Source organism: Fomitopsis serialis, assembly GCF_022376445.1.
Source record: "Fomitopsis serialis strain Sig1Antser10 chromosome Unknown B0H18scaffold_11, whole genome shotgun sequence".
Lineage (NCBI taxonomy): Eukaryota > Fungi > Basidiomycota > Agaricomycetes > Polyporales > Fomitopsidaceae > Fomitopsis > Fomitopsis serialis.
In genome coordinates, this window is record NW_025954971.1 from 112,258 (window position 1) to 139,917 (window position 27,660).

At 57.5% G+C, this 27,660-nt stretch overlaps 9 protein-coding genes across 9 annotated transcripts; 5 read left to right on the forward strand and 4 right to left on the reverse strand.

Annotated features, from left to right (window-relative positions):
- The first annotated feature begins 5 nt into the window (after window positions 1-5).
- On the forward strand, window positions 6-1,566 carry B0H18DRAFT_987067 (uncharacterized protein). The gene is made up of 2 exons (XM_048044817.1): window positions 6-552; window positions 610-1,566. The coding sequence occupies exons 1-2, from the start codon at window positions 31-33 to the stop codon at window positions 1,336-1,338; spliced, it is 1,251 nt and encodes a 416-aa protein (XP_047897077.1). The 5' UTR covers window positions 6-30; the 3' UTR covers window positions 1,339-1,566.
- Window positions 1,567-2,676: 1,110 nt separating this feature from the next.
- On the reverse strand, window positions 2,677-4,672 carry B0H18DRAFT_1115904 (uncharacterized protein; the record flags this gene model as incomplete). Its single annotated transcript, XM_048033333.1, has 5 exons — window positions 2,677-2,741; window positions 2,795-2,915; window positions 2,975-3,132; window positions 3,199-4,483; window positions 4,541-4,672. The coding sequence occupies 5 exons, from the start codon at window positions 4,670-4,672 to the stop codon at window positions 2,677-2,679; spliced, it is 1,761 nt and encodes a 586-aa protein (XP_047897078.1).
- Window positions 4,673-5,013: 341 nt separating this feature from the next.
- On the forward strand, window positions 5,014-7,569 carry B0H18DRAFT_1208534 (NMDA receptor-regulated protein 1-domain-containing protein; the record flags this gene model as incomplete). The annotated part of the gene is made up of 12 exons (XM_048036273.1): window positions 5,014-5,264; window positions 5,313-5,320; window positions 5,380-5,603; window positions 5,686-5,817; window positions 5,875-5,954; window positions 6,006-6,075; window positions 6,133-6,187; window positions 6,236-6,316; window positions 6,371-6,565; window positions 6,617-6,715; window positions 6,770-7,014; window positions 7,078-7,569. The coding sequence occupies 12 exons, from the start codon at window positions 5,014-5,016 to the stop codon at window positions 7,270-7,272; spliced, it is 1,635 nt and encodes a 544-aa protein (XP_047897079.1). The 3' UTR covers window positions 7,273-7,569.
- A 1,465-nt stretch (window positions 7,570-9,034) lies between these two features.
- Window positions 9,035-10,332, forward strand: B0H18DRAFT_50802 (uncharacterized protein). The gene is made up of 3 exons (XM_048038363.1): window positions 9,035-9,498; window positions 9,557-9,637; window positions 9,689-10,332. The coding sequence occupies exons 1-3, from the start codon at window positions 9,341-9,343 to the stop codon at window positions 10,242-10,244; spliced, it is 795 nt and encodes a 264-aa protein (XP_047897080.1). The 5' UTR covers window positions 9,035-9,340; the 3' UTR covers window positions 10,245-10,332.
- Window positions 10,333-11,908: 1,576 nt separating this feature from the next.
- Window positions 11,909-14,570, reverse strand: B0H18DRAFT_952364 (uncharacterized protein; the record flags this gene model as incomplete). The annotated part of the gene is made up of 4 exons (XM_048042100.1): window positions 11,909-12,772; window positions 12,827-13,005; window positions 13,058-14,354; window positions 14,412-14,570. 4 exons carry the CDS (start codon window positions 14,568-14,570, stop codon window positions 11,909-11,911), a joined length of 2,499 nt encoding a protein of 832 aa, XP_047897081.1.
- A 3,173-nt stretch (window positions 14,571-17,743) lies between these two features.
- B0H18DRAFT_987098 (uncharacterized protein) lies at window positions 17,744-18,761 on the forward strand. The gene has a single exon (XM_048044818.1). The coding sequence runs from the start codon at window positions 17,915-17,917 to the stop codon at window positions 18,686-18,688; it is 774 nt and encodes a 257-aa protein (XP_047897082.1). The 5' UTR covers window positions 17,744-17,914; the 3' UTR covers window positions 18,689-18,761.
- Window positions 18,762-20,444: 1,683 nt separating this feature from the next.
- B0H18DRAFT_1208537 (uncharacterized protein) lies at window positions 20,445-23,840 on the reverse strand (the record flags this gene model as incomplete). Its single annotated transcript, XM_048036274.1, has 7 exons — window positions 20,445-21,285; window positions 21,345-21,520; window positions 21,579-23,118; window positions 23,176-23,503; window positions 23,557-23,604; window positions 23,658-23,705; window positions 23,758-23,840. The coding sequence occupies 7 exons, from the start codon at window positions 23,838-23,840 to the stop codon at window positions 20,533-20,535; spliced, it is 2,976 nt and encodes a 991-aa protein (XP_047897083.1). The 3' UTR covers window positions 20,445-20,532.
- Window positions 23,841-24,357: 517 nt separating this feature from the next.
- On the forward strand, window positions 24,358-25,330 carry B0H18DRAFT_987105 (NUDIX hydrolase domain-like protein). Its single transcript, XM_048044819.1, has 5 exons — window positions 24,358-24,507; window positions 24,570-24,610; window positions 24,665-24,734; window positions 24,787-24,911; window positions 24,975-25,330. The coding sequence occupies exons 1-5, from the start codon at window positions 24,364-24,366 to the stop codon at window positions 25,216-25,218; spliced, it is 624 nt and encodes a 207-aa protein (XP_047897084.1). The 5' UTR covers window positions 24,358-24,363; the 3' UTR covers window positions 25,219-25,330.
- A 167-nt stretch (window positions 25,331-25,497) lies between these two features.
- Window positions 25,498-27,397, reverse strand: B0H18DRAFT_952367 (uncharacterized protein; the record flags this gene model as incomplete). Its single annotated transcript, XM_048042101.1, has 3 exons — window positions 25,498-26,253; window positions 26,312-26,487; window positions 26,545-27,397. The coding sequence occupies 3 exons, from the start codon at window positions 27,395-27,397 to the stop codon at window positions 25,498-25,500; spliced, it is 1,785 nt and encodes a 594-aa protein (XP_047897085.1).
- Window positions 27,398-27,660: the final 263 nt, after the last annotated feature.

Here is a 27,660-nt window from a genome sequence, read left to right on the forward strand (position 1 = left end):
TGGCGCCGACACTCATGTCTCCCGCCCAACATGTCTGTCTCCCCGCCCATCTACCGCTACTCGTCGACCAGCTCTAGTAGTCGTGAGGATCTCTCAACCAGTACGAGGCGGAGGAAGAGCGCATCATCAACGTCCTCTCACGAAAGCTCGAGCGGGTGCGTCAGTTTCGTGGCCGCAAGAAGTAAGTCGTTGACCTTTTCGCAGCTTCGAGAGGAGAAGATTGCTCTCGAGAACACCCTCGAGGCCGAGTCTGAAAGTCATGTAAACAGACTTTCAAGGGAGATCTCCGTATTGCGCCTAGCGCAACAGCAACAGGCACAGGTCAATGGCAACGGCAGCGGTAGCATCTCCCCGGTAGACACACGGTTCGGGATTCAAACGTTTCTGGGCTATCGGAACCCCACCGAACCGAACACAGAGATGATGCTCGAGGCGATGCGCAGGGAGAACGAGCAGCTGAGGACCAGGCTCGTCGACACCGAGCGCGACTACATTCGCATCACCCGGCTGAACGAGATATATCGGGAGGAGTTGATCGAGCACAGGAGACGGGTGAGTCGCAGGGGCCATCCTTTCGAGACCGCTTGACTGATGAATCATCATTCATAGCTTGGTCTACCTGTGGACAACCTCATAGGCCTTGCATCTCCCGATCCCTACTCTCAACCTACTCACCACCGAACGTCTTCATCGGCCTCCTCTCCGTCGACCTCAATACCGATTAGTCCAAGCCCCCAACGCTTGCAGAGTGCTCGTCCCACTCCAGTCCCGATCCCCCGTCCGCCATCACAGATTCACCGTCCAGTTAACGCGATCTCCGAGGCCAACACGCCACTGTCGCATTCGCCATCATCCGTGTCCTCCTCCTCACCTTTCCCTCTGTCCCCGCCGTCTGCCTCGCCTATGCCGACTAGCTATGCGAGCGCACACACCAACGTGACGACGCCGCCCTCTTCAGCATCTCTCACATCCAACCCGCCTGCTCCCTACCCAGGCGCAGCCACGACCCTCTCGTATCCTTCCGTGCCGCCACCATCATTGTCGTCCTCCTTCGGCTCCCCATCCACGATGTACCACATAAACACCATGTATCCCAGACGGGATAGCATTGATAGGCGAGTTGCGGAATCCGGGACTTTCAGCCGCAGTCAAAGTCAGGGCCACAGTCGGCGGGCGAGTGTCGAACGTGGTGCCAGGATCGCAGAGACGGGGTCTCTTCTCCCTCGGGGACGCACGACACGCGAACAGAGCGTGCAAGAATCGCCCGAGGAGACGAACGGCGAGACGAGTTCGTCATCCAATGGTGGAACTGTCCGACCACCGAACGGGCACAGCTGACTATCCGCTCGTCTCTGGTGATGACGGTGTTGTGAGTGACGAACGTAACGATTTTCGTGGCGATCGACCACGAAGCTCAAGGACATGGGTCCCGCATTGTATGAATTAGCCGCTGTAACTTTCCGACTGTGAGGCCTAGACCCGGACAAGATCTGTATTTGTATACGAAGCATCGTCGCCACGTCTCGTTACCGTAGCCCAATGAATAATGTTTGTTTGCCATGCCTCAGGGAGATTCCGCATCACTGCTTTACGTCGTACTCATTCATTGCAGCGTTAACGTTGCAACTCACTGCAATGAATTGTCTCAACAGCTCGGATTCGGTAGGTGATGGTCTCTAGCTGTAAGGGCATTGACTGATGGTAATGAGGTAGGCTTTGTTGACGAGGAACGACGCAGGGCTCGCCAGGACCTCGGGAGCCGGTGCAACGATCACCTGAGCCCACGATCAGCAGCTACACAGCGCGTCATCAATGATCATGACCCCCGGATAGAGCTCGGTAAGTACGAGCGTGAGCGTAGGATTTTGTGACCCGGCCACGAGAAGAGACTGAATGGTCACTCGTCCTTCGCGCTCTGCACGCAGTAGGACGACTAAAGATCTTCATTCGACCAAGCGAACAATCATACATTGAACACGACATAGTACAGATTCAATCATGTAAAGATCCCAGAGTCCGTTCCGTGACACCTAGTCCCAGGCGTATGAGAGGAGAAAACGAGCGTACGACAGTTTCACGAAGTAGAGAAGACAGATCAGTCTTCTCCGTCGTGCAGCATCACCGCCGCAGGATCCTCCTTCGCCAGCGAATCGAGTCCTCCTGTGGTCCTCGCTCGTTTCGAAGGACCTGGCTTCGCAAGATCCCCCGTTTCGACTTCCAGCGTCCGTTTCGAACCGGACGACTGCTGACTTGAGCGCTCGATGCTGTACTGAGCAACAGTCGGATTTCTGAAGGCTGCGAATTGGTCGGGCGTTTTTTTCAGAGGTTTCCACAGAGCTCTCTCGGACAAAACGCCTCGACGAAAGCATTTATGATCGCATCATGGGTATTGAGCAGAGGAGAGGGCTGCTTGGTGGACCGCGAAGCAACTGGGACATGTTGAGCCGGAGCCTCCCCGACACTACGGGGTGGCGGCAGGGACTTGGCGAGGCTTACGTACCGGCTTCTCAGTGCGATCATGGTTTTCTTGTCATTGACGGACTCCTGCGCTGCGATCGCATTCGAAGTTTCAGCCTGGGTTCTGGCACGCCAGATAGTGTTCCTTGCAGATTTCACCAAGGTCGCTCAGAAGCTTCGCCAGAGGGGTTCCTGCCAGTGAGGGGACGAGGTCGACTCCTAGATACCGAGAAGCAGGAAGGATGCTTCTGTGCACCGCCGACTGCTTCTCCGTTTACGATACCCTGAGTCTCATACACGTAAGACATGGCCTCAGTCCTCGGGCGGTCTGACATACTGTGCTGTAAAAGCGAAAGCATCCACACAAGGATATGGACGACGGATTCCAGATCATCTGCGACTTCATGCCTCTTCGTAGGATTGCGCAGGAGCCCAGCGGACATGAATGGCCACGTACCCTAGAATAGAATCGGTCAGTCGTCTGCGAGCTAGATTTCATCGTGTGTCATTGACTCACCGAACGACCACATTCATAACCGTGCCATATTCTCGTCTTGCACAAGTCCCAGTCGATCAGCATTCCAATAGAAATACGGTGCCTCTTCATCGATGTAGGCGAAGAGAGGATGTTCCGCGGGCTCATGTCGCCATGCATAATCTTCATCTTGACCCATGCTTGCTGATGGCTACAACGAAAGTAGAGTGAGCATCATCATCCACGTAACGGGCGACAACGCTTACCTTGCAGGGCATCAAGCAAAGCGCATACTAGATAAAATGCATTCTCGTGTTCCTCCAGAGGACGCCCGATCTCCTTGACAACTAGGCGGTAGTGCTTCATAGCGGCAGGCTTGATATGCGACCGAGGGTGTGCCGGTAAGAAGGCCTGCATGCGCGTCTTCTGTTCGTCGTCGCCGCTTCGTACATGCCCCCTAAACAAGGGCGTCGGCACGAACTGAACACCAGCCTTTCTGAGGTCTTCCAGCACCTTTCCCTCCTCTGGCGAACTATCCGTGTCGGCACGCCAGTAGTCCTTGAGGAAGACCAGGCGATCTCGAGCGACTTCGTATGCGATGTAGCATTTGGTGCCACGCCCGGTAGGAGAGTTACTTGCGAAGTAGCACTTTCCGATGACAAATTCAGCTCCAGACCTGTTCCCATATGCTTCCTTGTTAGCGTAGGCATCTTCGCGAGGGAACTTAGGGGCAATGGGTTGCAAGTCCGTCTGATCGACGCGATCATTGAGCGGCATGGTGATTGTATAAGCCGGCCATCCATCTTGATCAAGGGCTGCATTGCGGAACTTGTCCGCCCACTCATTCGGCGGGTGGCAGTTCCGCATCTTCTTGACCTCTTCCTCGGTAGCCCGTCTCGCCGTCGGGTCAAACCCGCGCTGCACCTCGGTCATGCACGCGTACCGCCAGATCACCCGGTGGAGCAACGACGGGTCTTTCTCGAAGTCGATGGGAGCGGACACAATGGCGCCCGCCCTGTCCCAACGTACGACGCGAGCCTGCCCCTTGAAGACGCGCATCGTGAAGCAGTGCACGCGATGTTGCCGCTTCAGAAGCTTTGCAACGTACGCTCCCTGTTGCTCTATCCCGCAGTCCATCGCGAAATCCGAGCGCACACGCGTCTTAGGCTCTGAGTGGTCACCCTCTTCGTGGCTGGCTTGAGTATCATTGAGCTGCTGGAGGTTTTGAGAAGCGTCCCCAACCTTTCCATCAGACATCTCTAGCTCCTCTTCGGACTCGAGTGTGCGTTCGTGATCTGTCTTGACTTCCACCGGTAACGAAACCCATGCCCAGCAAGTCCGCCCTCGGAACGCCGCCTGCCTTCTACCTTGCGCCGGAAGCGTGTAGTCCGACTTCGCATCTTCGTGGTCGGGATAGAAGCAGACGTTGACCTTCTCCTGGCCTGCAAAGTCGAGTCGATCGCTGACGTCCGGATAGCCACACGTATTCTTCGCAACAAGTTTCGAGTCCCCGTGTGAACAACCGTCGAAGATGGCTTGCGCCACCGTGCACTAGTCGCAGACACTCTTTGAGCGATGACCTCGTGCTGAGACAGGTCGCGGACTTACCAGTGCACGGCAGATAGGACCTTCCGTAGAGCTGAAGAGCGTTGTCCTGTCTATTGCAGGAATCTGGAGCTCCGACTCCGGCGGAAGGTCAGGACCCGGCATGTACAGTGCTATGAACTTGACAAAGTCCATCTCTGCCACTTCGGACCTCATGTCTCGTGCGTAGAGCGCTTGAACTCCGTCGCGATGTTCGAAGAGCGTGGGACGGAGGACGCTAGAACTGTCTACAGCATTCAATGTCAATAGTGCCAGTGTGAGCCGAAGTAATTCAGACGGAAAAAATGACATGACATGGCTCACGTATATTCTTTGATGCTCCCGTTGGCGGGTTGGCTAAGTAGTAAGGGACGACTAGCCTGAAGCCAAATTCAACTGGTTGACGAGGCGTAAGACACGTGACTTGAGAGGTGTAGTGCGTTCTTCGTCTCCAGTTAGTAAACTGTGCGCGATGTCAGAGGGAAACGTGTCGAAGAATGACGAGCAGGAAAGAAGCGACTCACGAGGAGATGGAGAACGCGTTGGCTTCGTGGCTATTGGCTGAGAGAAGCCCGCGGCTGTATTACTTTGACTTCATTCAAGTTCCTGTGAAGGAGCCTGAGTGCGGCAGTGAAATGACTCACTCTGAGTACTATATCAAGGAGCCTCTTGACGACTACAATGTTCTTTCACGAATCTACGGCTTTCAGAAAGTGGTGGCGGATGAAACCAACTTGGCCTTTATTGCGTGACACGACGTTGGAACGAGAGTTGGCCAGATCTCCGATTGATGCAGCCACACTGGTACGGAGACTCCGACAAGCGCTGTGGATCATTCTGACCGCGCTCGTGCCACGCTCGAGCTTTTGGACTGGGTATCATACACACGCCGACGCTACCAGAACTGTACGCATTCAAGGGTAGGGTGCTCAAGCGATGCGGGGACCCGTTCGGCGCCGCGCTCTGCCTGGACGAGTCTCGGGTGCTGGACCTTCAAGATCGCTTCCTGAACACGAAGTGCGCGAAGTACCGGCTCAGGGCGGGGTTCGTTGACGAGGCCAGTGAGATCCTGGGGTTGTTCACCAAGGTGAGGTCAAAGGCCTGGAGCTTGCCTTCGCTGACCGATCTACTGTGTCGGCTGTGTCGGGCTCACTAACCCTTGCGCATAGAAAGATGCCGCAAGTCCTGGTGCCGATTTGGAGGACATGCAGTCTCTCCTTTATCTCAGCGAAGAGGCCGACTCGCACCTGCGGAAGGGTAACCTCGGCGCGGCGCTGAAGAAGTACTTGGTCGTTCAAAAAGTACGTGTGCCGTCTCGCGCTCCTTGCGGCGACTTACCTCGTTGGCACGATGGTTAGGTGTTCAACGAGTTTGAGGATGACCAGTTTGACTTCCACGGATATTCGCTCAGGAGATTTACCATCAACGTCTACCTCGAGTACGTACGAGTCACTTGGGCGGTGATCTACGCACTGAACATGCTTATCAGCATGATCTCATGGGAAGATCGGCTGCGATCCCATCCTGCGTACATTCATACAGCCATTAATGCATCTAAGGTTCGCCTGCTTCCTATTGCCTAACATCTGTCCGGTGATTCATAACTGCACATTAAGATATGGGTGCAGCTGTATGACGACCCCTCAATAGCAAAGTCGAAATCCGCAGGAGGTACAGTTCGCTCACCAACCCTGACGTACTCCACTGATGTGGAAGCAGCCGTTGTCAGCGATGCGGAGAAAAAGGCCAAGAACAAGGCCAAGAAGGCAGCGAAGAAGATTCAGGAGGAAGTCAAGAAGGGTTCGCGCTGATCCTCTCGCCTCGTCTATCTTCGCACTAACGGCCGATCCTTAGCCACGACGACAACATCGGGCGAAGATAAGGGGCTGGAGCCACAGCCAGCGAAGGATGACGATCCGAACGGCGACAAGCTCTTGCAGGCGTCAGATCCCCTCGAGCGAGCTGCGAAGTTGGTGGCGCCACTACGCACGCTTGCTGCAAACAACGTCGACGCGTGGATAGCCACCTACGACGTGGCGGTGCGACATAGTAAGTCCGTGGCACACAGTGCGATGTTTTCAGCTGAACGCTGTCCGTTAGAGAAATACCTGCAGGCAGTGAAGGCTCTCAACAGCGCGCATGCCCTTGACGCGGAGCACCCGGAGCTGCACCTTCGTCTGGCACACTTCAGACATACACGTAGGTCCTCCGCGTTTGCATCTTGTAACGCTATGACGGACGCGGCGTCTGTAGTCTCTTCCGCATCGCAACTACCGCCGGAGCCCATGGGCCCGGTCGTGAAGGATGCGCTGGCAAAACTGCTCCCGGACGAACTATCCTTGGAACATTTCAACGCGCAATATCAGCAGAAGCACTCTTCGAGCGGCAAGGCGATACTCGCCTCCGCCAAGGTCTCGCGATTGCTGAGTGCGCCTGTGGAGCAGATCGAAGGCTCTGTCTTCGGCGTGTTCAACCTGGACGTGTCGCTTGATATCAAGGTCGGTCCATCCACATGACCTCAGCCGCATGCCGTGCTCATTCCACCGTTTCCATGAACCCAGACTGCGCTCGACGCGTTCGCTTTCCTGAAGGTGGTCGGTTCATCAAGGGTGGAGGAGTTCAGGACAGCGTGCGACGGCAGGTTCGCGCGGTCCACCGTGTTCAAGTCGCCCGCCGCGCAGGCCGCGCTGCGGTGGAACGCTGCGGAGACGGACGCGGTGAACGGAGGGGTGGACAAGCCCGAGGTCGCCGGCTGATGATGTGTTGCATGATCTTGTACGTTTACCGGTGTCGTGCTGGCACTGTCGCCTTTGCAGTATATGCTTTCGTCACATCCGACGCCCACCGCGTTCAGGTCGGTGCGCGCACGACTGATGTGTGCCCACCGTGCGGGTGGAGGTTCATGTCGACGCAATACAGTAGTCGGGGATTGGACCACCACGTCCCGAAAGAGGGTAAATATACTGACCAGCGTACCGATTTTGCGCACTAGTGTCAAACCATCGAAGCGTCCTTCCCCCGTTACTGTAGCCGATCTATCGTCCAACCCCGCCTCGTTCTCCGTGCGGCTCCTTCCCCCGTCGTTCGTGCGCCCATTCAGGCAGAATCAGGCTTCGTTTCGTCCCACCGGACCACCCGCACACCCGCCCATCTCCACCTTGCAGGAAGTTCGCCGGGAAGCGTGGAAATACTTCCAACCCCGGTGTGTGACAGACACGCGTTGCCCCGTCCGATCCTGGGCCTGAAACCCGAAGAAGATCCCTCCATGAGGGAGAATGGACGTTTGAGGCTGGTGGAGCGCGATAGAACAGAGCCACCGAGATGGTGGGTGGTGGGCATCAGGGTGCAATCGTTTCGGTGAACGCAATGTTCATTGTTCGAGTCAGTTCGACTGAAGAGGCTACAGCGCTCGCCGTCCTCCGTTTGCGCGCCTCAACATATATTTCTTCTGACATGGTCAAGTTGTCGTGATCACAGTCAGGCTGTACATCATGATGCGCTCCCCGACCGTTTCGCGCACCGTGCAATCTAGATCAATTCCAGGCTCAGCGCACCCCGACAATCTGATCGCCGCAGCTTCGGGCGGGTCGCGGATAATGAATTAAATCGTCCCGCGAACTGTCGGTCTGCTCCGGGCTGCTTGCTGCGTGCCTCCGTGTAACAACGAGGCTATCCGCCTCCGCCAATCCTCCTGGTTCCGGCAGTATCTGCTGGTTGAGAGAACATCCTGCGAGTGTAAGTGCCAGTGCGTTGCCGGAAGAGTAGAACATGACAGCACAGGACAACTTGTTGCTTGTTCTATCACACCTGGGTTCCATTTGGTCTCCTTCAACCTCGTCCGTGAGGCTCCGGGCGCGAGAAGCAAGTCCCGTGTAGTCTGTGTGCAATGGAGGTTCAAGTCGCCATGCACCTCAATTGCACCTGGGCCTGCTCAAGCAAGTGACTCGAAGTCGAGTGGTGCGTGAAGGCAGGGTTGTAGCGACGGCGGCTGCAGAGCGAGGCGCTGTCGCGGGCGTTCTGTCAATGCATGTGACTGCGTAGATTCGAGCTAATGTACATCCACAGCCTTCGCTGCTTCTCGTACGCCGACCCATTTCCACCACCCGTTCGAACCGTCCCCAAGAGCCTTCTTCGTTCCTCATACACCGGCGACCGCCATTCCCACCTCTTCACATTGCCTAAGCCAGCGGCTCTTTCTCTGTGGACTCGGCAGCGTGACAGGTGTGACTGCCATCCACTACCGAGGGCACGTTAATGGTGAGGATGTCGTGGCGAAATTGGTATGTCCCACTGTCACGCCTGCGCGCCGAAGTCTCAGCATCTGATCGCGTCCTTTCATTAATGTACAGGCCTCGTATGCGCGGCGGAAAGAAGGAAGGTGGATGCGCCCCGGGCCACCATCCGCCAGCCCACCAACTTGAGCGTGGACCACGACTGCCAGACCCTTGATGATCACCGCGCAGGTGCCATACCGAGCTGGTTTTGTGAAGATCCACCAACGAAATTCACTCCAGCGAAGCCACCCACAACCTTGGTGGGTGGTCCTGCCCTACGGATACACCGTGGCACACCCTCCGTCGCGCCTATTCTCCTTCATGCACGTCCAAGATCATTTCCACCCGACGGAAGGCAACACACCTCGCGCGCACTGGAAGTGGAAGGTGGGCTCAGGAACGTCGGGTGGGTTTTCCACCATGTACGTTCCACCATGTACGTTCCGCTATATACGCCCGCCCGTCTCTCGCCTCGTGCTTACATGTCCTGCCTCCTACTTAAAACCACCCCGCCTCCCCCTCATGGGACGTCCCTTCGACCTAACTCGTCATGACTTCTGAATATTTTTACTACGACGAGGTTACCAACTACCTGTTGGCCAACCATCCCATCGATATTCCTTACTATTCTCTGCCCCCCAATGTCGAAGACGTCGGTACGCTCATGGGTATGGTTCCTCCTGGATACGGGCCGTCAGAGATGGCTCCGTAAGTCATTCATCGACCACAAGCTGAGTGACTTCCATTGACACACCAATGTCGGCAGGTACTTGATCGATGACCCTGGGCTGTATAACGACCCCTCCTACCCCAACCCTAACAGCGGCCCGTACACAGAAGGATTGGAGTACGTAGCTCAGCGTTGCCATCGTCGCTTGCGTCGCTGACCAGCACGCAGGTACGACCTACAATACGCCTCGGAAGCGGAGCAACTGGCGTCCGCGTCGCATCAGCAATCAGCCGATGTTGAAGCACCTCCTGATGCCGGGAACGGTCATACTGACCATACATCCAGTGAGCCCGGGCCAGCGCACGCGCACGACGACCAAGCATCGACTGTCGCGGGAGGCGTGATCGCGGCGATGCCTGCCATATGCCATTTCGGTGGACTGTGCGGCTCTCTGGACTCGGACGTACTGCTGAAGAAGACCGCGGGCGTGGAGAAACACCTCCTGGAGTGCCACTGGGCAACATCCGCGCTCAGCACGATGAAGGACCGTTATGGGAAGTTCATCTGCCAGTGGGACGATGGGCACGGTCGGTGCGGAAAGGACGTCAGTGACCGGCGGCAGATGGCAAAGCATATCGCCACCGTCCACTATCAGCTCTTCAAGACTTGGTGCGGAGGTTGCGAGAAGGAGTTCTCCAGGATAGACAGTCTTAGGCGCCACGAGCGGGAGGGCCGGTGTCTCCGTGGCCAGGTGAGTGGTTGCCCCGCCGATGATCGTCGATGAGTGCTGAGCAGCTCGGCGCAGGGTTCATCTGCAACCTCAGTCCTAGCGCGCGGGTCGTCGCAGTCCAAGAGGAAGAAACTCGAAGTTGAAGTATCGGGACAGGGGGCCGTTCCCGATCTCATGACTCGGATCCGTGACGTATAGCTGCGCTATTCGCCTCTTCAACGGTCGTCACTATGGGTATATTTGGTGTCACGTATCTTATGCGTCATTATTGTCCTGCCCGGCAGGGGCCGGGCCTATCTGCACACCATCTTAATATCATTCGGAGCGACTCAAGTTCCTCAGGCAGCCTCTGGACTCGCTCCGAATCCTTCCCTGTCGTCCAGCCAAGCGTCCCACTCGAATCGGGGCGCCATCTGTCTGCATGACCAGGCCGTCCATATCCTCCGTTGCGCCCACTGTCGACCTGTGCTCCGCTGCACGACTTCCTCTGGCTTACAACGAGTTAGCGCCGTCACGATTCACGGTAGACCGTGACTGCATCACCCAGTGGCCGAAGAGATAGTACGCGTCTGGAACTGCCGCGTTTGGTGATCTCCCCTACCAATGGGGGGTTGAAACCGTTGTCACGTTCCTCCGGCATTGGACATCTGGCACGAAACCGTCACGAACGACACGTTACATGCTTGTCCGCGCTCTGGACTGGCATTCCCACCATCAGCCCTCCTTCTTGAATATTTGAATACCCATCGTTTCAGGCGGGTGCAATCGTACTTTCCTGGGCACCTACAGATGGCGGCTCGGATGCACTGCACTCCTCACGACAGTGCGCTGCGATCCTTCCTACAACCACTCTGCGGCTTTCCAGGATGAGCCCAGTCTAATACAGCACCGCAGTGAGGTCAACCTAGGCTCGCGCGCCGCGCGGAGGTGGCAGCGACTCCTCGGGGCGGGCGGCTGACGTACTAAGCTCACATCAGTAGTGATTGTTGTCCCCCAGCTTGCGAGCGCGCCCGCGTACGTGTATGCCGCCTCTGAATCGATGATGTTCGAGGCGCTTTACGGCAGGCCGGTCACTGGCATAACTTCAATGCGACTCGGACTCATCTCCTTCGCTCCTCCCTAGTGTCCTGCCTCCCAATCCGACGTCGCGGAAGGGATTTGAATCGGATCTCCACCCCGGCCGTCGCTAATCCTAACCGAAATATTCGACGCTGCGGCGGTCAGAGTGCGGGTGCAGGCCGTTAGTCTGATATCGGCTGTCTTTGCTCAGGTCTTTGCAGAACGGTATGGAGCAACAGCTGTAGGCACAATATGTCAGGCGTCTCGACGACTTCCATACGATCAGCCGGAGCCTTAGTACAGATGATGTGCGACGAGGCGACACGGACGGCCCTCGCTCAGGTATCGAGTTAATCATCGATCATCACCCAGAGGCTTTCAGAGTAGCAGGGTACGACAATATTGTGACTGGCTGCCAGAGGAGACTCTGTGCGGCGCCTACGCCAGTTCGTCCTTCGCGCTCTGCGCGTAGTAGTGGAAGAACTAAAGATTTTAATTCGACCGAGCGAACGATCATACATACGAGACGAGATAGTACAGATATAGAACACCAGGTTAGATCATTGCAGATTCCGTTCCGTAACACATAGTCCCAGACATATCGCATCAGCTTATCAGAGGAGAAAACGAGCGTACGACAGCTTTACGAAGGAGGTAAATCAGTCCTCTCCGTCGTGCAGCACCGGCTCCGCCGCAGGTTCCTCCGGCAGTGACTCGAGTCCTCCTGTGTTCGCGGCCCTCGCTCGTTTCGAAGGACCGGGCTTCGCAAGTTCCTCCGGTTCGGCTTCCAGCGTCCGTTTCGAGCCGGACGACTGTTGGCTTGAGCGCTCGATGCTGTACTGAGCAATAGTCGAATGTTTGAAGGCTGCGAATTGGTCGGGCAACTTTTCCAGAGGTTCGTACAGGCCAACCGAGGACATGAAGGCCGTGCAGAAAGCACCTAAGATCGCATCATGGGTACTGAGCGGAGAAGGCGGCGGCGGCCCGGGAGGAGGGGGCGGCGACTGGGAGGGCGATCTTGGTGGAGCAACAGCGATATTAGGAGCCTCTCCGACAATACGGGGTAGCGGCGGAGACATGACGCTTGCGAACCAGCTTTGCTGTGCGATTTTGATGTTCGTGCTCGTGTTTGAGTCACTGACGGATGGCTTCACTGCGGTCACCTGCGCAGGTTCAGCCTCGCGGCCGACCACCAGATAGTGTTCTTTGCAGATCTTAGCAAGGTCGCTCAGAAGCTTCGCCAAGGGGTTGTCTCGATGCTCGAGGTTGACTCCTATGTAACCTTCGACCATGAGGTCATACTTCTGGGTGCCGCCAACTGCTTCTCCGTTTACGATACCCTGTGTCTCGTATACGCCAAGGACATGCGCCCTCAGCTCCTCGGGTCGGTCTGACATGCTGTGCTTGTAAAAGCGAAGGGTCATCCACCGAAGGATATGTACGACCGCTTCCAGATCATCTGCTAGTTCGTGTTTCTTCCCAGGATTGCGCAGGAGCCTGGCAGACATGAATGGCCACGTACCCTAGTGATAGAATTGATCAGTCGTCTGGCGAGCCGAATCGCGTGTCAAACTCACCGAACGGCCGGTATTCATCGCTGTGCCGAGGTATTTCTCATGCTTGCACAGGTCCCAGTCGATCAACATTCCAAAAACAAATACCTTTCCCTCAGCATCGATGTAGGTGAACAGAAGGATGTTCCGCGCGCTCATGTCGCGATGCATAATCTTCTTTTTAACCCATGCTTGCTTATGAGCTGCAAGGAAAACTGAGTGAGCATAATTCACTCAACGAGCGACAATGCCTACCTTCCAGGGCTTGAAACAGAGTTCCTACTAGATAAAATGCATCCTCGTGCTCCTCCAGAGGACGCCCGATCTCCTTGACAACTAGGCGGTAGTGCTTCAGGGCCGCAGGCTTCATATACGACCGAGGGTTCATCAGCAAGAAGGCCTGGGTGCACGTCTTCTGCTCGTCGTTGCCGCTCCGCACGTGCCCCCTAAACAAGGGCGTCGGCACGAACTGAACACCAGCCTTTCTAAGGTCTTCCAGCACCTGTCCCTCTTGTAGCGAACTGTCCGTGTCGGCACGCCAGTAGTCCTTGAGGAAGACCAAGCGATCGCGAGCGACCTCGTATGCGATGTAGCATTTGGTGCCACGCCCGGTAGGAGAGTTACTGGCGAAGTAGCGCTTCCCGACGACAAACTCAACAGGCCTGTTCGCATATGCTTCCTTGTTGACGGAGTCGTCTTCGCAAGGGACCATAGGGGCAAGGCGTTCCAAGTCTGTCTGGTCGACGCGATCGCCGACCGGCATCGTGATCGTGTAGGCCGGCCAACCATCTTGATCAAGAGCTGCCTTGCGGGACTTGTCCGCCCAATCATTCCGCGTGTGACAGTCACGCATCTTCTTGACCTCCTCCTCGGTAGCTCGTCTCACCGTCGGGTCAAAGCCGCGCTGCGCCTCGGTCATGCACGCGTATCGCCAGATCACCCGGTGGAGCAACGACGGGTCCTTCTCGAAGTCGATAGGAGTGGACACGATGGCGCCCGCCCTGTCCCAACGGACGACGCGAGCCTGCCCCTTGAAGACGTACATCGTGAAGCAGTGCACACGATGCTGCCGCCCAAGAAGTTTTGCAACGCACGCTGCCTGCTGCTCCATCCCCCAGTCCGTCGCGAAATCCGAGCGCACGAGCGTCTTGGACTCTGAGTGGTCATGCTCTTCGTGCTGGCTGGCCTGCGTGTTATCGTCTTGTAGGTGACCCTGAAGAGCATCCTCGGACTTGCCCTCAGGAATCTGCAGCTTCTCTTCAAACTGGGACGCACATTCGCGGTGGTCTGTCTTGACTTCCACCGGTAATGAAACCCATGCCCAGCAAGTCCGCCCCCGGAACCCCGCCTGCCTTCTAGTACCTTGCGCCGGAAGCGTGTGCTCCGACTTCGCGTCGTCGTGGTCGGGATAGAAGCAGACGCCGACCTTCTCCTGTGAGGCAAAGTCAAGTCGATCGCTGACGTCCGGCCCGGGATGGCCACGCGTATCCTTCGCAACGAGCTTCGGGTCCCCGTGTGGACAACCGTCGAAGATGGCTTGCGCGACCGTGCACTAGTCGCAGACACTCTTTGAGCGATGACCTCATGCTGAGACAGGTCGCGGACTTACCAGTGCACGGCAGATAGGACCTTCCGTAGAGCTGAAGAGCGTCGTCCTGTCTATTGCGGGAATCTGGAGCTCAGAGTTCGGCGGAAGGTCAGGGCCCGGCATATACAGTGCCATGAAGTCGTCATAGTTCATCTCAGCCACTCCAAGTTTGAACTTCATAACCGGTGCGTAGAGGGCTTGAACTCCGTTGCGATGTTCGGCCTGGTCCCAGATTTGACGGAGAGCGTGGGATGGAGAACGTTATATGGTAGGACGTCGCGGGGCTTGGTAGTATCTTGGTGATACCGAGGGAGCGGTCGCTGCAGCGCGCGAAGTGCATCATGTGGGATCATTGGCTGTTGTAGAGAACGGAGCCACTTACATTGTTTCTGTACTGTCAGAGGCGTTGGAAAGGACCGTGGGCAGCACACCTGCGGTTCCCACACTACCCCATCAATTAGGCCTGACACATGATACCACGTGAGCGCCCTAGTTAGGCTTCATCCACCGCGATCGCCTTACACTGCGTTAAACAGCGCGTTAAACCTGGGACTTATCAAACGAGTCCCCGGGCCATCCGGCTATTCCGGGTACGTCCCGTGCGAGCGCTTGGCCCCTGCCAGCGAGGCAGGGCGCCCGATGCCATCGGGTCCCGTGATGGACGTCCCGTATGGTTCCTCGCCGGATATGGCAGTGCCTCCGGCCTCGCCACATCATCAGGCGCGCTCGCCGTCAGCGCGCTCCCGCCACCCGCCCTCTTTCCCGTTATGGACAGCGACACGTGACTGCCCATCTCGGTCTTCCCGCGTGATCCCGGATCGGGGCCCCGGCGCTCCGCAGCGTGTTCGCTGGCCCGTGCGCACCGGCGCCTCCCCCCTCCTTGCTCACCGCCTTCACCGTCGTGCTCGCCGGCGCCTTCTCTCCCCTCCTTGCTCGCCGCCTCCACCGCCGCGCTCGCTGCTCGCCCCGCCCGTCCTACCCCAGCTCCTGGCCATGCACATTGGCGGTCGCCATGCCCGGCGCTCCCCGTCGTGGTGTGGCTGGTGCCAGCTCATCGCCGTCGCTGTCGTCGTCATGCCAGCTGATCGCCGCCGCCACCGCTGCCGTCATCATCCTCGCCGCCGCCTCCCCTTCGCTTACTCACTGCCCTTGGCATAGCACTCGCTGTGATCACCTCTCCCCAGGCTGGTGCGGCGTGCCACGTATGCTGCACTACCGGGCGCCCCCATCGCCGCGTCAGCCCATTGCCGCCGCCGTGGTCGTGCTCGCCCGTCATCGTTGCAGGACAGCGCGCACGATGGACAGCTAGCATGACATGGCCAATGAATGGTCGGCGGGCGCATGTGTGAAGCACGGGCATCGGCGAGCAACGGTGAGTGCAGGTGCACATGAGTGAGCATGCTGACCATGGCCACAGGACGCGGCGACGTGCACCGCAATATGTGCGTCGACCGCGAGCGCGCAGGGCTAACGCCCCGCGTGCAAACGCAGCCGACGGGCGTACTGCGGACACGGGCGTGATGGCGACCGGGTCAGCAGGCGGGCGGGAAGGCAGACGGGTGGGAAGGCGGATGGGCGGGCGAGTGAACGGGTGAGTGAGCGGACAGGTAGGAGACCGAGCAGACAGGGAAGTGGGCAGGCAACAGCACACGCCCACCGCGAGTGCGCTGCGCTTTGGGCGAATGCCCAGCGCGCAGACGCAGCCGAAGAATGCGCTCGCAGGCGGGCGAACAGGCGCGCAGGTAGGCGAGTGTGTGGACAAGTGGGAGGGCTTGCGGACGAGCCACGAGCGAGAGGATGAGCGGCAGGGCAGGCGGACGAGCCGGTGGGCAGGCGAATGAGCCGGCGGGCAGACAAGCAGGAGGGCAGACAAGCAGGAGGGCAGACAAGCAGGAGGGCGGATGAGCAGGTGAGGAGACGAGCGAGCAAGGAGGCAAGCAGACCAGAAGTACGCGGGAAAGCGGGTGGATGGGCGAGCGAGCGAGGGCGCAGGTGGGCGAGAGGATCAATGAGTGAGAAGGAAAGTGGGCAGGCCCAGACTCACAACGTAGATGAGCACTACACGCACGGTGACCGCGAGTGTGCTGGGCAAATGCCCAGCACGCAAGCGCATCCGACGAACGGAAGTGAGCGAAAAATGGGTGACCGCGACGGCGGGCAGACCAGGGGCGCGTACGACACGCCGATCACGACGGAGTGCACAGGGCAACTGCCAGTCGCCCCTGCACGCAGACGAAGTATTGAATGGAGATCTAGTATGAGTAGTAGAAACATATTGTATATATGTACAGACCTAGTGATCGCGACCAATCCGTATGAAGTGGACCATTCACGAACCACTACTCAGAGAACCTCACCAAATTGGGCAACCCCGATGTGCTCGGGCCATTCCTGGCCAATCACAATGTGTTTAAAGGTCCTACTTAGACCTGCAACATATCGGCGACTTGGGTTCTGGCCGTTTCGCACTTTGTATGAACGTCCTTTATGCTACGATAGGAATTAGATACATGTTCGGTGACTTCTGCTGAAAGTATACAGCACATGAGGTGCAGTATAACACATGAGCCATTCTCGTGTATGGCAGGGATATCTACCTATACTAGTGTACTGGTTCTCTGAGTTGTGATTCGTGAATCATCCGCTTCGGACAGTATGGCCGCGGTAACTCTGTATATCTATACAACATGTTCTTACCATCATTACTAGATCTCTCCGTACAAACGTGTATGCGTGCAGCAGGGCACATTGAGTTGTCGGGCCAAGACAGTGTGCCGCACGCTTTGACATTACATTTGCTTTGACGCAATTGCCACACAATCGCTCGGACCTCACGCTTTTGGTGTCAGATATCCTTTGTACTCAATGTCTCTCGAATCCCTATGTACAACAAAGCTCCTGTATCTACAGTATGAATATGACACCCTACGACCCTACAAGCCCTATGATACCATCCTCTCGTCGCAGTGCGAAGTCCCTGTACTACAATAGGGCAGTCGCCCTGTGTGCTCACGGACGGCGCGTTGCGCGCACCCCTGCTCTGCGCATCGCCGCGGTCATCTGCTCTTTGCCCACGCGCCCGCCTTCAGTTCATCGGCCGTGTTTGCGTGCTGGGCATTTGCCCTGCACGCTCGCGATCGCCGTGCGTGAGGTACTGGTCCGCGCTCTGTGCCCAATTGCTCGCCCTCTCGCCCTCCCGCCTCCTTGCCCACCCACCACTTTTCCGCCTGCTCGTCCACCCGCCCGTTCGCCCACCCGCCCGCTCGCCCACCCGCCCGTTCGCCCACCCACCCGTTCGTCTACCTGCCCGTTCATCCACCCGCCCGTTCATCCACCCGTCACCCGCCCGTTTGTCCGCCCGCCCGCTTGTCCATCCACTTGTCCGCTTGTCCATCCGCCCTCCCGCTCGTCCACCCGCCGCTCATCCATCTGCCCTCCTGCTCTTCATCTGCTCGCGTGCCTGTGTCTGCACTTCTCGGGTGCGTCTGCGTGCCGGGCATTTGCCCAGCACGCTCGCGGTGGGCATGTGCCGTCGCCTGCCCACTTGCCCGTCTGCTCGATCTCCTACCTGTGTGTTCAATCTCCAACATGTCCGTTTGCTCACCTATCCGCCCGTCTGCCTGTCTGCCTGCACACCAGTTCGCCTTCTCGCCCGTCCGCCTTCTCGCCCGTCCGCCTGCCTGCCCGCCTGCTCACTTGGCAACCCTCGCGTCCGTGTCCACGGTCCGCCCGTCAGCTACGTTTGTATGCAGGACATTAATCCTGCGTGCTCGCGGTCCACGCGCGTGTTGTGGTGCACGTCGCCGCGTCCTGTGGTCACAGTCAGTTTGCTCGCTCGGGTGCGTCTGCACTCACCGTTGCTCGATGCCAGCCCTTCACAACCACGCACTCGCCTTCTATTCGTTGGCCCTATATGCCTCCTGTCGATCATGCGTGCTGTGCTCCAACAACGACGGGCGAGCACGACGGCGGCGGCGGCAACGAGCTGGCACGACGACGCCGGGGGCTACGAGCTGACACGACGATGGGGGACCGAGTACAGTGGCACACGTGGCACCAGGCTAGGGAGAGGCCAGCACAGCGAGCACGGTGCCAGGGGCAGTGAGCACGCGAGGGAGAGAGAAGGCGCCAGCGAGGATGACGACGGTGGCGGCGATGAGCTGGCACAATGTTGCGAGCGCCGGATAGTGGCCGTGAGCTGGGGTAGGACAGGGACGACGGGGACGGCGAGCAGCGAGCGCGGCGGTGGAGGCGGCGAGCAAGGGGGGCAGAGGAGGCGCCGGCGAGCACGACGGTGAAGGCGGTGAGCAAGGAGGGGGGAGGCGCCGGTGCGCACGGGCCAGCGAACACGCTGCGGAGCGCCGGGGCCCCGATCCGGGATTACGCGGGAAGACCGAGATGGGCAGTCACGTGTCGCTGTCCATAACGGGAAAGAGGGCGGGTGGCGGGAGCGCGCTGACGGCGAGCGCGCCTGATGATGTGGCGAGGCCGGAGGCACTGCCATATCCGGCGAGGAACCATACGGGACGTCCATCACGGGACCCGATGGCATCGGGCGCCCTGCCTCGCTGGTAGGGGCCAAGCGCTCGCACGGGACGTACCCGGAATAGCCGGATGGCCCGGGGACTCGTTTGATAAGTCCCAGGTTTAACGCGCTGTTTAACGCAGTGTAAGGCGATCGCGGTGGATGAAGCCTAACTAGGGCGCTCACGTGGTATCATGTGTCAGGCCTAATTGATGGGGTAGTGTGGGAACCGCAGGTGGGGCAGCATCAAAGGCTCAATGTCAACAATTTGAGCGGAAGTGATCCAGGCGGACAGGATGGCGTGGCTCACTGTTACCGGATTGGTTAAGGAATGACCAGCCAACTGGTTGACGGCGCGTGCGGCACGCGACTTACAGTTTCTAGATGTGTGGTGCCACAGTCGCCTCCAGCTACTACACTGGGCGCGGTGCCAGAGAGAGATGGGTCGGAGAAGGATAAAGGATGAAGGTGTGACTCACGAAGGGAGGCAGAACGCGTACGCTCTGTATCTATTGAGAAAACCGCGACCGTCCGTTAACTACTGCACTGCCAGTGGCAGACCTTGCACTGGCACCCCTGCTCAATTTCGTCAATTTGCGGAGGAGTAAGATCATCATTTGGCTCACTGTACTGTATGGATAGACCTCGACGCGCCTGCGATCCTGTGTTCCAAGTTATTTGCTTCAATCACTGGTGGTGGCGGTCTGAATCAAGGCGTCAATGAAGTGGGAACGAGAGCCTTGCTCCTGTTGGCCAGATCTCCGATTGATACAGCCACAACGGTACGATGACAAGCGCTGGAGAACCACTGGCAAAGATCTTGTTGAACCCGGTGCGTTGTACATGTCCATGGGTGCGCCGCCGGATCGGATCCGCTTCCCTACTACTAAGGCCGCATACAAATCGAACGAACTGGAGTCGTGATGCCAGTCAAGGCGTGCAGGGTGTGAAGCAGGCTGCTCTGGCTGCTGACCTTCTTTACGTCAAAGAGAACCTGCGTGACGGGAGCATCAGTTCGTCGAGCTCAGTGTGTTGACCTAGATCTTGAACTTGTTGCCGCTCGGAGTCACTGTTGCTGGCCACGTATGTGCCGTAAATGGCGGGGATCGTGAGCAGATCGGCGAACTTCAAGCTTCAAGTTGCGAGCGAGCTCCACCGATTGGCAGCCGCTCTGGGACGGAAACTTGAAGTAAGGCTATGCGGCAGCGGGTGAGACTACCGCCAGTGAGTTAGATAGTAAGGACGAGCAGGGCGGCCGGAGGCAAGCAGGCTGCGAGCGCAGAAGACCGCCGCGCACTTGTTCGCACGAAACAGCCTCACGCTCAGTGACATCGAGTTTGAGTACTACTTGAATTATTCCGAGCGCCTCGCACACAGCCCGAGCCCGAGCGACATTGAGAAGAATCTGAGAATGTCCATGACAATAGACATCGCGCGTCGTGCAGATCATTGCTACTGTCCTCACCGTCATGACCAATATTTGGCGTGCATCGTTCCATCTTATCCAGCACGCTCGGTTTCCAAAGTAGACAGCAGTCGTATGATGTTTATATCGCAAACTTGGGGCCCTGAATTTTACACCAACACTCGAACACATACGTGCACAACAACTGGCCATTACTCGGGCAACGACACCAGCCCGCCCGACGCCGTGGTCTTCGCTCTCTTCGAACGACTAGACTGCCCCTCCTGTGCTGGACCCTCCAACTCTCGCTTTGATCCCGAGGACACTTGGCTCGAGCGCTCGCGATTGCGTTGCTGTACCGGGGAGTTGTAAAAGGCGGCGAACTGGTCCTCCGTCATCTCCAGCGACGTCAAGGACTCAGCTCCCGTTTCCAGGGCGTTACCAACGATGATGAGGATGGCAGTGTGATTGGAGAGCTTCAGAGACGGCGTTGGCTGGGCTGACGGCTGGGCTTCAGGGGCCTCCAGAACTGTAGGATTCTTACGGACGCGGGCGAATATGGCGGCCGACATGGCGCTATTTGTGACGGACGCGGAGTGTTGCTTAGGCTTGCCTTCCTGGGCTTTCAACGCCAGATAGTGTGCTTGACACATCGAAGCGAGCTTGGCCAGGAGCTCGCCGAGGGCACTGTCCTCGGCGTCGAGGAAGACACCGCTAGATCCGGTCAGCATAAGTGCGAGCTTCCCCTCGCCGCCGATGTCTTCGTTACTCTTTACATCGTCGTACACCTCGTACACATTGAGTATCTGTTGTCGCAGCTGTTCAGGCTTCTTGGTGGTACGGTGTTTGAAGAACCGAAGGCACATCCAGCACAGAACGTGTACGGCGGACTCGATGTCGTCTGACACCTCGTGCTCCTTTTTAGGGTTCGCGAGGAGTCTGGCAGACATGAATTGCCACGTGCCCTGAGAGCGGTCAGACTGTTAGCCACTCTGTACCACGACATGATCGCCTCGACACTCACTGAACGCCCAGGACGCGATATCGTTTTTAAATAACCCACGAATTTGCATAGATCCCAGTCGATCAAAACGCCCAGAAAATGCCAATTACCGGCCTCGTCTTGGTAGTCGAGGATGAGGATGTTACCCGCACTGATGTCGCGATGCAGGTATTGCTGCTCCCACGCCTGCCTATGCGCTGCGATGATGATTGAGTACAGGGTATAGACTTCGTGACTGACAAACATGAAACCGACCTTCGAGCGCATCATAAACAACTCCGACCAGTTCGAGTGCGTTGGCAAGTTTGTCTAGAGGACGACCGATTTCCTTGATGACCAAGCGATAATGATGTTGCACCACGGGCCGACGCTTGGTCTCTTCGTCTTCTGGCAGCAACTCGTGAGTGAGCGTCGTTTGCACACAGCCCGACGTTGACAGCACATCCCCTTCGGCTATAGGCGTGGGCACATTCTGCACGCCAGCGGCCCTCAACTCCTCTAACACCTTGCCCTCAGGTTTCGTCGACGGGGTTTCGGTACGCCAGTAGTCCTTCAGAAAGACCAGGCGCTTACGGGATACCTCGTAGGCGATGTAGCACTTCGTCCCTCGTCCTGTGGGGGAGTCGGTGGCAAAGTATCGCTTCCCTACGATGAAACACCCTTGGTCCCGAGACTTGGTTCGGCCTCCAGTGTCGGAGTCCTCATCCTTGCGGATGTTGTCTGTGATGGGCTTCAGGACGCCTTGGTCTACGAGGTCGTCGGGCTGCATTTGGATCTTGTAGACTGGCCACCCACGCTGATCGAGGGCATCGTGACGGCGCATGTTGGCCCACGGATTCGGTGCGCTGCAAGTCCGCATATCCTCGATTTCTTTCTTCGTGGCCGGAACCACAGTTGGGTCGAAGCCACGTAGCTCTTGGCTCATACACGCGTACCGCCAGATGACCAGGTGGAGCAGCGATGGGACCTCTGCGAAGTCAATTGGCGTAGAGACGATGGCACCGGCGCGGTCCCAGCGAACGACACGAGCCTGGCCCTTGTAGATGAAGAGCGCGAAGACATGCAGCCGGTGCTGCCTCCGAAAGATCTTCGCGACGTACTCCGCCATCTGTGCTAGGGCCTCATTCGCGCCCGACCCAGAGGGAAGAAACGGCCGCGGTACCGGCGGCGTTGTATTCTTTTTGCTGGTCGACTCCTCGAGCGGCGCGGTCTCGTTGACCGGTGTCATCGGAGAATCCTCGACATCAGAGTCGTCACGGGCGTCGGTCGCCTTGCCCTTGCCCTTGCCCCCGGTCGTCTTTCCCCTGCCCTTGCCCCTACCCCGTCCTCGTCCTCGTCCCCTTCCCCTCCCCCTGCCTCTACCCCTGCCGCCTCCACCGCCCGTGTTCGCCCTTGCTTTTCCCTTGTCTGCAGCCCCGAGCTCCGCAGGGTCGTCGTGGTGCTCGGCGACGCCGTCATTGCCTTCGTTGTCGTGAGGCTCCTCAGAGTCACCACGTTTCTTCCTGCCATCCTTGTTGACGAAATCGAACGCGCATTTGTCGTGCTCCGTCTTGATCTCTACCAGCAAGGAGATCCAAGCCCAGCGAGTGGACGCCCGAAACTGCGCCAAGTTTTTGCTTCCCGTAAGCCGGTAGTCATCCTCAGCACGGCCGCCCGCCGGGTAGAATGAGACGTCGACTCTGTTCTGCTCCGCGTAGTCGTTGCGATCGCTGGAGTCTGGGTGGTCGCGCGTGTTCTTCGCAACCAGCTTCTCGCCTTCGTGACTATTGTCGAAAATTTCCTGAGCAACTCTGCACTGTTTACAAAAGCGTCGTGAGTGATGGCCTTGAGTGGAGACAACGGTCGTACGTACCAGTTCAATACAGACATCGTTCTCCCTTCCCATAAGCTTATCCATGTCGAAGTCGGGTATGTTAGGCGCGGACGTCGACGGGACGTCAAGTCCCGGCATGTAGCGCGCCATGAACTCGTCAAACTTCATCTCCACCGTCTTCGACCTCATCTCTTTAGCGTAAGGAGGAAGCTGACCCTCGGTGTTCCCTTGTCTGTTTGGCTTGGAGATAGAATGAGGCTGGCGCGATGCCTTCACAGGGGTGCTGTTGAAGACTGTAGGGGATTGCTTGCTCTTGGAGGTTGCCTGAGCGGATTGCGCTGGGTCTGAAGCACCCTGGGCCGCTGCACTATTGCCAGGCTTGAGCGGAAGTAGCCACAGAAACATCACGAAATCGCTTACGATGTTTTGGTACTTGCACGCGATGGGGTCGGGAGAGTCGAAGCTTCTCTGTGTCTAGCGTTAGCCGAGATGACGTTCGTCGAGAGAGCGATACAACTTACGTCGATTCTACTGACGATTCCCGTGTGGCGGAGGGACTCGATGGTTCCCTGACACGACAATCAGGACAGTGGACAGCCACGAGAACTGCGCGCGACTTACGAGCCTTCAGCTGTTGTACCGGGAGGTGATGTAGCACGACGAGATTCAGCAAGGCTGGGCCCGGGCGAGGGTGAGGACGACATCTGGAGAAGATGAGGGTTGGGCTTACGCAGTGGGCGAAGACGCGTCCGCTTTATATCCAGCTCAGATAGCCACGATGTCTGTTGGCCACAGAACACGCCTGTTTCATTATTCTCTGGGGTTAGCATTGTCGTTGCTGGCCGAAATGGTTCACCTTTCCTAATCGGTAGGTTGTCTCGCGCCTTTTGCGCAGATCCAAGTCCGAAATATTGTCAGCGTACGCACAATTTGCCCAATATGGGACAGTCTGAGTCGAGGCGTGCGATGTTGGGACGAGAACAATGGGACTGAGCCACATCTCAGATTGATGGACCACAGTGCAGCCACACGCGGATCAAACGCGTGTGCGCGACCTTGTTCCCGATATGGTATTAGTTACCACGTCCACGGCATCTCCCAAAGTGTGGTCGCTGAAGCGCGCAGCCACTCCGATTGGCGGCAAGTGCTGGGCTCCGCCTGCTGCGAGACCTCAGGCAGGGATATTCATGCAATCGCGGGACATTGACTGACGAGCTTCAGTGAGCCATGGCTTCAAGTGCTACCGACGTGCCACCTGGGCTTCACGCGGATGGTCGACTCTCTGTCTTGGCCGAGTCGGGGTCCATGGATTGGATGCCCTTCGAAAAGACGAAGCTCTACACGAACGCATTTGTGAGGCAGGATAGTAAGGTTGGTGAAGTGGCAAGGCCTCTGCCACGGCGTCCAAACAGCGTTGACAATTGCACAAACAGCTCCTGCTCGGCTTCAAGAAGCGGGGCCTTGGAAAAGGACTGTAGGTTGCGGCCTTGCTCGCACTTCTCGTCCGCTACTCACCGTCCGCGCCAAGGTACAATGGCTTTGGTGGGAAGGTAGATCCCGGAGAAACGCCCGCTGAGGCAGCAGTGCGGGAGCTCAAGGAAAGTGCAGTGTCTCGCAAATCGCGACTATACTTACGATGTCTGTGCACAGGAGGAAGCTGGGATAACAGCCAAACTCGAGCACCGAGGCACGCTGTTCTTCATGAGCCCTGAAATCGCCGAAGCCGCTCGCATCGAGGTCTATTATGCCGAAGACTTTGACGGCAATATTACAGAGTAAGCAGTAGTCTCTCGTTGCTCGTCTGGTCGTCCAGAGACGACGTTAAACTCCTTGGATAGGTCCGAAGAGATGCGTCCTGAATGGTTCGCTATCCCAGACACAGATGCCCGACACCATCATATCATCCAGAACCCGAGACAAGTCGATGGAACGTCCGGGCTACGGTTCATCCCGTACGACGAGATGTGGGAGGACGATGCAGTGTGGTTGCCAGCTTTCCTTTCCGGCCGCCATTTCATCGGACGCGCAGACTTCGGGACAGCTGGTCGTCTGCAGAAATGGTGGTTTGCGTTGAAGTCTTAGCAATTTCTCGTAGACATCGCCTCGGTCGCTTGAGATCGTGCTTCCCTTGCTGCTCGTTGTTACGAAGCACGTCCTATATGGAATAATATGCATTCTTCTTCATACAACACTAGCGAGCGCGTGCTCCAACATCTCTACGACCGCCTTCGCACTTCCTCAGATAGGCTCATGGCCACTTGTGCCGTAATCGTAGTTTAAGAGCATAACGGGTATCTACATCGTTAATCGTGCCTTAAAGCCCCATCAACATCCTTGAGCACATACATGCACAATAACTGGTCACTCCTCGGCTGACGACGATATTTCTCCCGACGTCGCGGTCCTGGCTCGTTTCGAACGGCTAGACCTTCCCTCCTGTGCTGGACCCTCCAACTCTCGCTTTGATCCCGAGGACACTTGGCTCGAGCGCTCGCGATTGCGTTGCTGTACCGGGGACTTGTAAAAGGCGGCGAACTGGTCCTCCGTCATCTCCAGCGACGTCAAGGACTCAGCTCCCGTTTCCAGGGCGTTACCAACGATGATGAGGATGGCAGTGTGATCGGAGAGCTTCAGAGATGGTGTTGGCTGGGCTGACGGCTGGGCTTCAGGGGCCTCCAGAACTGTAGGATTCTTACGGACGCGGGTCAATATGGCGGCCGACATGGCGCCATTTGTGACGGGCGCGGAGTGTTGCTTAGGCTTGCTTTCCTGGGCTTTCAAAGCCAGATAGTGTGCCTGACACATCGAAGCGAGGTTGTCGAGGAGTACGCCGAGGGGGCTGCCCTCGGCTTTGAGGATGAAACCAGTGGATCCCGCTAGCATGTGACCGTTCTTCGTGGCGCCGCCAATCTCTCGGTTATCCCTTCCAATGTCGTATCCCTCGTACATAGCAGCCACCTGCAGTCGCAGCTGGTTAGGTGCACCGGTAAAGCTGTGTCGGAAGAACCGAAGGCACATCCAGCAAAGAACGTGTACGATGGACTCGATGTCGTCTGATACCTCGTGCTCCTTGTCAGGATTGGCGAGGAGCCTAGCAGACATGAATTGCCACGTTCCCTGAGAGCGAACAGACTGTTAGCTACTTCGTACCGCAATATGACGCCTCGAGACTTACTGCGCGCCCAGGACGTGATATCCCTTTGTGATAATTCACGAACTGGCATTGATCCCAGTCGATCAAGATACCCAGAAACTGCCATTCACCGGGCTCGTCGCGATAGTCGAGGATGAGAATGTTATCCACACTGATGTCGCGGTGCAAGTATTGTTTCTCCCACGCCTGCCTGTGCGCTGCGTGATGATTGAGTACAGAGTATAGAATGCGTGACTGACAAATACGAGACCGACCTTCGAGCGCATCATAGATAGCTCCGACCAATTCGAGTGCGTTGGTCAATTTGTCTAGAGGACGACCGATTTCCTCAATGACCAAGCGATAATGATGTTGCACTGCGGGTCGACGCTTGGTGTTTTCGTCTTCCGGCAGCAATGCCTGCGTGAGCGTCGTTTGCACACAGCCCGACGTTGACAGCACATCTCCTTCGGCCACAGGCGTGGGCACGCCTTGTACACCAGCGGCCCTCAACTCCTTTAATACCTTGCCCTCAGGGTTCGTCGTGTGGGTGTTAGAGCGCCAGTAGTCCTTCAGAAAGACCAGGCGGTTGCGCGATACCTCGTAGGCGATGTAGCACTTCGTTCCTCGTCCCATGAAAGAATCAGTGGCGAAATATCGCTTCCCAACGATAAAGCATGCCTGGTCTGAGGATGCACTTGCATCGCCGTGATAGGCGTCCTCAACTTGTTGGATGTCGTCGATGATGGGCTGCAGCTCGCGTTCGTCTACGAGGTCGGCGGGCTGCATGCGGATCTTGTAGACCGGCCACCCAGGCTGCCCGAGTGCGGCGTGACGGCACAGGTCGGCCCACCCATTGGGCGCGTTGCAACCCCACATACCAGTGATTTCTTTCTTGGTGGCCCGAACCACAGTTGGATCGAAGCCACGCTGCTCTTGGGTCATACACGCGTATCGCCAGATGACCTTGTGGAGCAACGACGGGTCCTCTCGAAAGTCGATCGGCGTAGAGACAATGGCACCGGCACGGTCCCAGCGAATGACGCGAGCCTGGCCCTTGCAGATGAAGACCGAAAAAACATGCAGTCTGTGCTGCCTCCTAAAGATCTTCGCAACGCAGTCCGCCATTTAGGCGAGGACCGTGGCACTGTCCCCGACTCGGACGCAGACGGTTCAGCGTCCTCGGCGGCGTGGCCGTTGCCTTCATTGCGCTGCTCAGAATCGCCAGTTTGCTGCATAACATCCATGTTGGCGAAGCTGAAGGCGCACTGATGATGCTTCCTTTCGATCTCCACTAGCAACGATATCCAGGCCCAGCGAGTAGACGCCCGAACACGTCTTGCCCTACCGCGCGTTCATAGTCTTCCTTGGCATCATCATCCGCCGGGTAG

Coding starts and splice junctions, on each gene's coding strand:
- B0H18DRAFT_987067 (XM_048044817.1), top strand. CDS start 31: ATGTCTGTCTCCCCGCCCATCTACCGCTACTCGTCGACCAGCTCTAGT. Junction 553..609: donor TGATCGAGCACAGGAGACGG/GTGAGTCGCAGG, acceptor CATCATTCATAG/CTTGGTCTACCTGTGGACAA.
- B0H18DRAFT_50802 (XM_048038363.1), top strand. CDS start 9,341: ATGACTTCTGAATATTTTTACTACGACGAGGTTACCAACTACCTGTTG. Junction 9,499..9,556: donor GGGCCGTCAGAGATGGCTCC/GTAAGTCATTCA, acceptor CAATGTCGGCAG/GTACTTGATCGATGACCCTG. Junction 9,638..9,688: donor CCGTACACAGAAGGATTGGA/GTACGTAGCTCA, acceptor ACCAGCACGCAG/GTACGACCTACAATACGCCT.
- B0H18DRAFT_987098 (XM_048044818.1), top strand. CDS start 17,915: ATGTGCCGTCGCCTGCCCACTTGCCCGTCTGCTCGATCTCCTACCTGT.
- B0H18DRAFT_987105 (XM_048044819.1), top strand. CDS start 24,364: ATGGCTTCAAGTGCTACCGACGTGCCACCTGGGCTTCACGCGGATGGT. Junction 24,611..24,664: donor CGGGGCCTTGGAAAAGGACT/GTAGGTTGCGGC, acceptor GTCCGCGCCAAG/GTACAATGGCTTTGGTGGGA. Junction 24,912..24,974: donor TTTGACGGCAATATTACAGA/GTAAGCAGTAGT, acceptor CTCCTTGGATAG/GTCCGAAGAGATGCGTCCTG.